The sequence below is a fragment of the Thermobia domestica genome, chromosome 18 (genome assembly GCF_964235325.1).
Source record: "Thermobia domestica chromosome 18, izTheDome1.hap1.1, whole genome shotgun sequence".
Classification (NCBI taxonomy): domain Eukaryota; kingdom Metazoa; phylum Arthropoda; class Insecta; order Zygentoma; family Lepismatidae; genus Thermobia; species Thermobia domestica.
In genome coordinates, this window is record NC_137471.1 from 184,297,613 (window position 1) to 184,307,585 (window position 9,973).

General features: G+C 34.7%; 1 protein-coding gene across 1 annotated transcript in view; it reads left to right on the forward strand.

The window, feature by feature from the left end:
- Positions 1-9,491, forward strand: part of LOC145675428 (uncharacterized) — a 39,696-nt gene extending 30,205 nt beyond the window's left edge. Inside the window, exon 2 of the mRNA XM_081745835.1 lies at positions 7,501-9,491. Within this exon, the coding sequence (XP_081601961.1) occupies positions 7,518-9,491 (1,974 nt within the window). The 5' untranslated portion in view covers positions 7,501-7,517. The remainder of the gene's footprint in view (positions 1-7,500) is intronic.
- The last annotated feature ends 482 nt before the right edge of the window (positions 9,492-9,973 follow it).

A 9,973-nucleotide genomic window follows, 5' to 3' on the forward strand; every position in this document is an offset into this window, starting at 1 on the left:
TGTTACTTAGATAATTTTTACTTTTTCGCTTTCAAGTGATATGATAAAAACCATAGAAGATTGCAGTAAATCTTAACATTATATCGCCTGTCATTTATGTTAACCCGCCCCGCTTCGCTGCGGTCATCCCGGTGCTGGCATATTGTAAAAGTGTCTGTAAAAATAAGCAAATCAATTAAAAAATTTTAAACAGAAGATTCAAGCTATTTTCCGCTGTATATCGCCTGTCATTTATGTTAACCCGCCGAGTGACACGGTCATGCGGGTTGCATATAAATACGTTTATTTTTACCTATGATGAACTAATAACAAAGGATTTGTACGTTATGGACACTTGAATGGTCAATTATCTCAAGACACTGGTAATTAAAAATTAAAGTGATATGATAAAAACCATCTAGGGTCCAAATCCTAATAACCCCCCAAAAATGAAAGAAATTGGTTCAGCCGTATTAGCGTGATGAGCGGACAAAGAATTTTGTACGTTCTCTTTTATATATATAGATACTTGGCGTAATCTTTTTTATTTGTAAATTATATATATATATATATATATATATATATATATATATATATATATATATATATATATATATATATATCGGGCCCGGATTTAGGGGATGCAAAGGTGCACGTGCACCCCCATTCGTTGTAAATATACACTACCTGAAGCAGTAAAAATAGGTACACTTTAAGAAATTTTCTGTTGTGTTTCCGTTTGGGCTTAAAAGAAGGGGAAGTTTTGCAAGATCAATAGTTTAAGTAAATTTTCTAAAAGTTGAAAGAAAAGGATTCACCGAGAACAAACACTTAGCATTTCCGGGGTGATTCCTCATTCACATCGCAGATGCCTAAAGCCATTTTTTTAAAAATCAACTCAAATATACACGTACTTATTCGTGCACCCCTAAGAAAATCCTGGATCCGACTCTTTAGGCTATAGTCCTCCCGTTGATGCTCAGTATACACTGAATAAAATGGGCTTCAAGCTAATTTCTTTACACTGGATAAAGCGGTAAAGTACGGTTTAGCCCTTCCCTCGATGATATCCTGGGTCCACGGTTGTATATATATATAAGTACATGTATTTTAATTTCACATACTGACTGTGAGCTGTTTGAACCCGAAGAAACAGAATGTATTTAGGAAGCCTTGGACGCTTGCGGAGCTGAAAACATTAAAAGTGACCTTGCGTTTATCAATACTAATTTCTCTTCAATTTCAAAGATCATAACGAGATTAGAAGAGCGATGATTAGGAATTTGTACTGCATTTGAACTGTTTGATTCAATAATGAAACAGATGCAACCAAGATCAATCGGACAAGCATTTCTTCGAAACGCACAGTCAATACACGCGAAAATCCTGGTATAATATTCTTGTCTAATGTAAATAAAGTGTTCCTGGGAACAAGACACAGTAATTCCAGATTTGTCGGCAAGTCACAACGCTTGTTTGAAACATTGTCCCTTAATGACAGGGAAGAAACATTTTCGATGTACAGTAATGTTTTGACTGATATATGCAAGTTTTTAAAAGAAAACACTGAAAATTACATAGTTGTATTTTAGCATGAATGCATCATAGTTATACACCGAGTATATGTAGTTCAAGTTATACAACTATTTTCTCTAAAGATGATAATATTCCTCATTTAACTTTAGCTTTTGATTGGTGCATATTTACCCTTGTTAGTGCATATTTGCATATTTTCAGTGCATATTTTCGTGATTTTTAACGCATATTGCATGCATATTTTGCCGTTTTTAGTGCATATCGATCCGAAGTCTACTGATAACTAGGGTACATATTACAATCTCAATATCTTGAACTATAGTAGCAGAGGCTTGCTCTGGAAATAATTAGTTAGCTTCTGTCTAGATAATATAAATAGGTTGAGAGCAACATTGTTCTTGTATATATTTTAGTGATAAATGTATATTTTGTTCTAGTGTGCATACGAAGTGAGTACTATAAAACTTCAGTTTTCTATGGAACCGTGTAATAATGATTTACTTCTAGTATAAATAGTTGATTAGCACCACAATTGAAGACGAGTATTTATGAATTTCCGGTAGCAACCATTTAATTTGGAAATGACAAAAAAAGAGCAACATGAGCTATAACGATATCAGCCTCGTTGGATAGAAAATAATATATATCTTTAAATCTAGATTGTTAAGGTTTAATAATCGCTCTGCTGATACATAGTAACGAGTTGAATTATATTCAAAGATCGCTGTCAAGCTGAACTTTTATTTGGAGTGGCGTTTTTGTGTCCGGAGATTCTGTAGTCACGCATACATACTTGCCTTCCAAAGGAATATCTTAACAGTATAGACTCGTCTAGGATGAATTATATGCTACAGTTTCCTTCATCTGAGTTACAATATCATTTCTTACACGTGTCAGTTCTTAAATGCATGCACATGCGTGAAGTGGCATAGTGACATGGACCTGTGAATTTCTAAAATGGCGAAGGAATACTGATTGTTCTAAACTCACATGATACACGGTGAAGAAAGTGAAATAATCATTCAGTAAGTAAAATTGTTATACACACCGAGAAAAGCATTGCTTGTACACTCATGAACTAAAGTTCTTTCCTGGTTTCATAAAATTGTAGAAGGTTACAATAAGCGAACTTCCTCTACGTTCTACGAACAAATAGTATAGCTACTGATAAAAACAAATTAAATTAGAATTTCTACTTAAAATTACATGATGAAAGTGCTTCTTGGAAAACGAAGCAACTTTAAAGTATGAGTGTACTACCTTATTGAAGAAAATAATTGTTAGCCAGATCACTTTGGAAACTTTCAAAGTTAGTTTTGAAGGATTTTATTTTCTATAGCCGTATTTCCATTTCTTTAAGCTCTCATTTATAATATATTGCTCTATAGTTGTGAGTACAGAGTTTTAAAATGTAGGTTAGCAAGACTATACATTAACCTTTCAGTACAAGGGTTGTGCCTGAGAAGCAAGGAGTAAGAATATATTTTTATGTTTTTTCAATAGATAGTAGGGCCGGGAATAGTTTTGAATTCCTTATGAAGAGTTAGGGTAATTTTATTTCATAAAATATTTGAAATATTATTGTTTCACTCAGTATACCTTTCTTTGGGGTTGCCGAGAGTCAATTACTCATATTTTTATAGTTAGTGTTTGGGTTGTCTGTGAGTGGTAAGGTGTTGTTTTCTATGTGTGCCTGTCAGGCACCACCCATGTACTCGCGTAACATAGAAAGTATTGATAGAAAATTATGTTAGGACACTCGTAATTAGTGTTTAGAAGAAAATGTCAAAGGAATTGACAGTAGAAGAAACGAGAAATTTGATAGAAAACAGTGACCTTTCGGGATTTGGTTTCTCGGATGATGATTAGGGCGCTGATCCTACTATTCAATTTGCCAGTTCTCATAACAGTAGAACTGAGCTTCAAAGATGCGCCTTGGTTTCTTATGTTTCTAAGAGAGGGAAATGTGTACTGTTACTTTCGTCAATGCACCACTATGACAAAATTGACAGTGAAACTTATAATAGCAGAAACCTGAAATTATATCATTTTACGAGAGGAAGAAGGGCGAGTGGATGCAGTAAATGCATTGTAAGCAAGTATGACTTAGGTAGAAATGTACGCAGACCGCCCTTGGGTTTGTTCTAAGCATAGATGAACATTTCTGGAATAAACGCCTATATTGTGTTTTGACCAAATACTAATCAAGAGAAGTCTATACCTAGAGAGTAGTTTCTCAAGAACTAAGTAGTTAGTTACAGAACAAATAAGGGAAAAAATGTAGTTGAGTTGCCTGCCGCGACACACCAGGAGTCCGATGAAGGCTGTCAGGTTTTGGACCAGAACAAAAGAAAGACCCAGTGGAAGAAAAAAGACGGAGATGCTGCAAGTGCAAAAACAGTGGAACATACGTATTCCTTTGCAAGTTGTGCAAACAGTGACTGTGCCTTATACTCTCTGAAATAGCTATATTACGCAAGGAATGAATTGAGGACAATTTGCGTGAGTGAAAATGACTCTTTTTTTGACATGTGTTTCAAATAATACACAGCACACTTGTAAGTCTCTATATATTTGTTTATATAAACACACGTTATTCTTAATATTTCATGTGTGTAATCAGATGTTATTTCCTATAAGTCGTAATTTTACGGCCCAATATCTGATTGTATCCGTTATTCATATCAGGTCCTCCTGTTACAGGACAATGCTTAGCCCCAAAGCCACGTAGCTAGGATGAACCGGCACACCATTCTACGCCTTGGATGAGAAACACTATTGCATACGCCATAGCCCTCGGACATTGCACTTTTCAATTATAAGCGGTTCCATTCCTTGGACAATCACCTTACAGGACGCCAGTTCAAATCCCTAGTAAAGGTAAAAAACGCACTTGATACCTAATTCGCTTCACGGCCACCACGTTCCACGACAATGGAATCCATCGCCTTCCAGAACGTTACAACCTAGCCCCCCCGTCCCCGGGATAAATCCACTACTGTTGAAAGAGTTCTACACCACCAGAAAACCCTGCCTTATTTTTACGGGCTGAAAGAAACTTCACCGAAAATAAGCCTCTAACGGGCTTTCAAGTATAACAATTGAAATATTGAATTCATCATTCCAATATTGAGTACATCATTTCCCCTCTTCATTTACATACAGATGATTTAAATCTGAAATATTTATGCTTCGAGTACTTGGTAAAATGGGGAGATGGGCTTCATGTCATGGCATGCTACAAAAATCACTCCACTTTTTATGCTTCACTTAGTTTGTTAGATGTGCTTTAGATTGGAAAGGGGGAAAATATCCCTTCATATATTGAAAAACATATCTTTTTGTATTTATCAGTAATCAGTTCAATATATGCAAGCTTCCACAAATTCTAAGATTTCATGTTATGAGCTAGTTAGAAATTAGAGATGATTTAAAATTAATCATACTTTATATTTTCTAATTTTTAGCTAATATTGTAATTATTTCATTATGTTATTATTATTATTACTGTACTGTTATAATAGTAATACTGCAAAGAACAGAATGCAAATATATCCTGAACCAACAAAATGAACTTATTTCACATAAAAGTATAAATGTAAGTATTTGTACTGGGATGTGCAGATGTCCCTTGGGACTAACGCTATTCGAGAAATCACTTGACTAAAGCAGTTATAAAATATACGTTCCTGTTTCTCAATTCTGATCTATTATTACTTCAGACTGCTTCAGTTTTTCAAGAATTTGCTTAGATCACGCCATAATAAGTAGATTATCGTAAATACTTTAGAATAATCTCGCTTCTCCTGCTAGCTTCGATGAAATATACCACTTCATCATAACAGTTGTTTCAAATAATCTTACATTGGTGTCTTTCTTGAGGTTAAATACTTAATGGTTTGAGTGTAACTTTTGTCAGAATAATATTTATTTAGATCTCCCATCAAAATATAACTAATACTTTAGTTTTATGCAATTCAAATATAATATGAATGCGTTAAACTTTGGGAAATTTCTGGATATTTATTTTAATTAAAGTGTTTGGGGCAAAAACCCGTCAAGTGCAAAAAGTGAAAGTGTAAAAGAGGTAGCTTAACAAACATTTCTGGTCATCCGATTTTCTTCAATCTTGGCACATATATACTAGATCGAAAATAAATCGACACTTTTTTTTTTGTTTCTTTCGTAAAGTAGGTTAAGGGGCAAAGAGTCTCCTTCACTAAAAGGGCCACATTAAAGAAACGAAACTCTGAAGATGCAAAGATGACTTCAAAGTAGGAAATATGAGTTTTGTCGTTTTTGCGAGAATAGAGTTTCAGGGGGCAATGGCTCCCTTTGAAATGATAAAGGACTCCTCACAATCCTTACGGAAATTAGATTTCGGTGGAACTGCTTGAAATTGTAATATGTTGTAGATATTGTGATTCTCAGAGAACGTCCATCATTTTTGTTACATTACTGTACTCAATGTCTGACGTACACGTGAAGATATGTTTTCCAGCATATGACAAATAACAGTGTTGCAATAGTCCAACAAGCTTCGAAAAATATATGTTTTTCCAATGTTTTTGAACTTTTTCTTTTTCTTTTACGAGTTGGGCACAGGGAACACAAAACTAACCTCGCTGGAGTCTTTGTCCCATAAGCTTTCCAACTAGGTAAGCTTATATCTCTGTGACGATTATGGGCGTAAGGGTGGACCAAAATATTTCGAAAAATATGTACAGGATTATTCTCGTAGGAAACAAGTTTGGAATTTTTTTCTCACTTGGTATTGAACTTTCGCCCTTTATTTTTTTACACGATCGTCCCCATATCTGGTGTACACGCAAAAATATTTTTTCCCAGCGTACAACAGTGTTGCCAGCTTCTGACAAATTTCCAAAAACTAAAAGATCATTTTTTTTTTGTTTTTTACAAAAATTTCGTCTTCTTCTTGTTGTACGGGTTTGGCGCGAGGGGCACAAAAGTTAGCATGCTGAAATTTGCGTTCCATAAGCTTTACAACCAGGTATAGTTTTTGTTCTGTGACAATTAGAAGGGGTACTAGGATCGCCAACGTAAATATCTAAGATTTTCTTGAAATCCCTATCCGTCCTGTAAAAAAGTGGCCCTATAGTGGCCAAACGGTCAGTGATGGATGGTTGTACAAATTGAGACTTTTTTCTAAGGATCACAATATTTACAACATATCATGGTTTCATTCATTTTTACTGCAATCCAGAATACTGTTACCTTCTGTTATTTTCAAAAATATGGTCTTGAGGGGGCCAAACGGTCAGAGACTGGTGGCTGTGCCTATTGAGACATTTTCTCAAGATCAATATATCTACAAAATATCACAGTTTCAGTCATTTTCATCGCAATTCAAATTATCACTATCTTCTACTGCTTTCAAAAAAGTGGCCCTGTAGTGGCCAAACGGTCAGTGATTCGTGGTTATGTCTGTTAAGACTATTTCTCAGGTACACAATATCTACCGGTATAACGTATCACGATTTCAAACAATTCCACCAAAATCTAATTTCCGTTAAGATTGTGCGGGGTTCTTTGTCATTTCGAAGGGAGCCATTGTCGCCTGAAACTCTTTTCTCACAATAACGAAAAAAAAAATATTTCCGAAATTGAAGTAATTTTTGCATCGGCAGAGTTTCGTTTCTTTAACGTGGACCTTTTAGTGAAGGTTACCCCTTTTTGAAAAGGGGCCGTTTGCCCCCTTAATCTATTTTCCGAAAGAAACAAAAAATACGTGTCGATTTATTTTCGGTCTAGTATACATATATGTGCCAAGTTTGAAGAAAATCGAACGACTGGAAACGCTTGTGAAGCTACCTCCTTTATATTTTCACTTTTTGGACTTGACGGGTTTTTGCACCAAAGTCTTCAATTATGTAGTAATAATAAGTATTGACATGATTGTCACAAAAAAAACATCGTCTGTACATACTGTCCAAAATGAATTAAGTTTGATTATGTCTTTTTCAGGTAATGGATAATTAAAGATGGTACAGATCTCCATTCCAATTACTTTTTTCCTAATATACGCTACTGCTACTTCCAAAATTCTCCAGGAACAATATAACGAGTTTCAAAATAAAACTGTGAAACACATGCTCAATAAAATTATCACATCCTTGTTTCATGAACATATTTACAGTCTTTCAATCACAGGTGAAGAATGTGAACTTAAAGATGAAATATCACATTCCATTTTACAAGCTTTCAAATATTTCCCAGTTCTAATATCAGACACTAGATCTATGGGCAACATTCCAAGTGATGTATACATTGTTACAAGTGCAAATATTTATAATACTGTGCAGATATTTAGCAATCTTCTTACAACGTCTACATTATCATACTTTGTGATTGTACCTTGTTATAAGTCTGTTAAATTGGAAGTTATACTTACCGACAAAGTATACCAATACTTTCCCAACGTAATAGTTATAAGCTGTTACACCAGCGACATAAGTTGTGCTATTTTCAGTCACATATATTCTCAGGATGTTAGTATTAAACAGGTTGATGAGTGGAACGGAGAAAGGTTTATCTCAAACCATACACTCTTTCCTAACAAACTACGAAATCCAGGAGGAAAGGAATTTATTGTTACAAGTACACCCTTACCTCCATATATCGTCTTTTATAAACAATCTGAAAACAACAACACAGAGATGTTGCAAGAGCCAATCTCAGGTCTTCAGAAGTCCTTGGATGTCTCTGGCGTCGAAGGCAATATCTTGAATGAGTTGTCTCGTCTTCGGAACTTCAGCTTTTCCTTTAAGTTACCAGAAGATAGATGGGGAGAGCACGAGGACAATGGAACAGCCACTGGAATGGTAGCAGATATTGTGAACCGCATCGCAGACATAGGTATTGGAGATTGTTGGTTGGAATACGAAGGGAAATATCCAACAGATACATCCATTTCTTACATGAAAATATGTCTTACTTTAATAACACCACGACCAAAGGAAATTTCGAAGGCCTATGCTCTAATACTTCCATTTAATCGTGTTGTTTGGTATTGTATCATCGCAGCAGTCATATTTCCAATGGTGTTTCTTACTATTTTCTCACATTCTCTGAGAATCATGAATCCAATGGAGCAAAGTCCCAGATACACAGATATCAGACAAAGCTTTACAGACGTAATAAGGTTATTGACTCAAACTGGAATAAATGTACCGAACAAGGCTGTTTTGCGTTACTTTCTGTTCCACATGACAGTATTGTACATGATATTAACTTTTGCCTATTGCACTGACCTAGCATCATGTTTTACTATTTCTATGTATGAACATTCAATTAGTACTTTTAGTGATGTCGTGAACATTGGTTTGAAATGGTTAGGATATGAAAAATATATGGTAAACCTCTTACATGAATCGAGCGTTCTCAATCATAAAAGGTTTGCTGAAAATTTTATATTTTTAGAGAATGGAGTCAATATGGAAGAAATGGCCACTACAGGTAAGTATGGTGTTTTTGTAGAATATCATAATCCTGGTATCGTAAGTGGCACAGATCACTTAAAAACAGAAACTCTTAAAGAATTTCAGCTTCTAAAAGAGTGTATCTTTGAAGTAAGAGTTGTAGCAACGTTTCCTATGGGATCAACACTTAAATACGTGTTCAATGAGGATGTTACAGTGTTTATTGAATCAGGAATTATAAGTTACTGGGAAAGACATTTGATCCAATTGTATAGTAAACACAGGAAAGACCATTTGTTTCATATGCTTTTGACAAGCGATACGGACACTAAAGGTATCTCTCCATCTGATTTACAGGGCATATTTATATTTATGGGTATTAGTTATATTTTTTCGGCTATAATTTTAATTTACGAAATCTCTGCTACAAAATTGTTTTTGAAATTACAAGCAAGTTACTTTTACTTGCAAAAGGTTATTGCTAAGCTGAAATTGAAACTTTGCATCCTTATTAGAGTAATGCGCAGACGGTACTAATTTAAGTGATTGACTTTTATTGAAGAATGGAGTTGAGGTAAATTATTTAAATATGGTTCAACTAGATTTGAACCATACTTATCCAAATACTACATACGCACTGCCCTTAGATGTTACATCATGCCATTGCCGATGTCTGACATCTAACAGTATTCCTTATGTTACATACATAAACGTATGTTATATTCATAAGCTATATGTTATATACTTGCATTTGTATGTGAGATCGTGACCGACTATATTGTTTCATACGGAAAGTACGTATAAATGGCACACTCATACAGAAAGTATTATAAAACATGCGTTTTCAGTTATACGTTTACTGTACGTTAAGTACACTACAGGATTTACATATGTAACATACTTTTTAAGTAGATTTATAAGACATATTTTTTGTCAGTGCACGTAGTAGTGCCAAGATAGACCATGCGAAGCATTTGGTTCGTGTGATGTAGTATTTTCTCAAATAATATTAAAGCAGG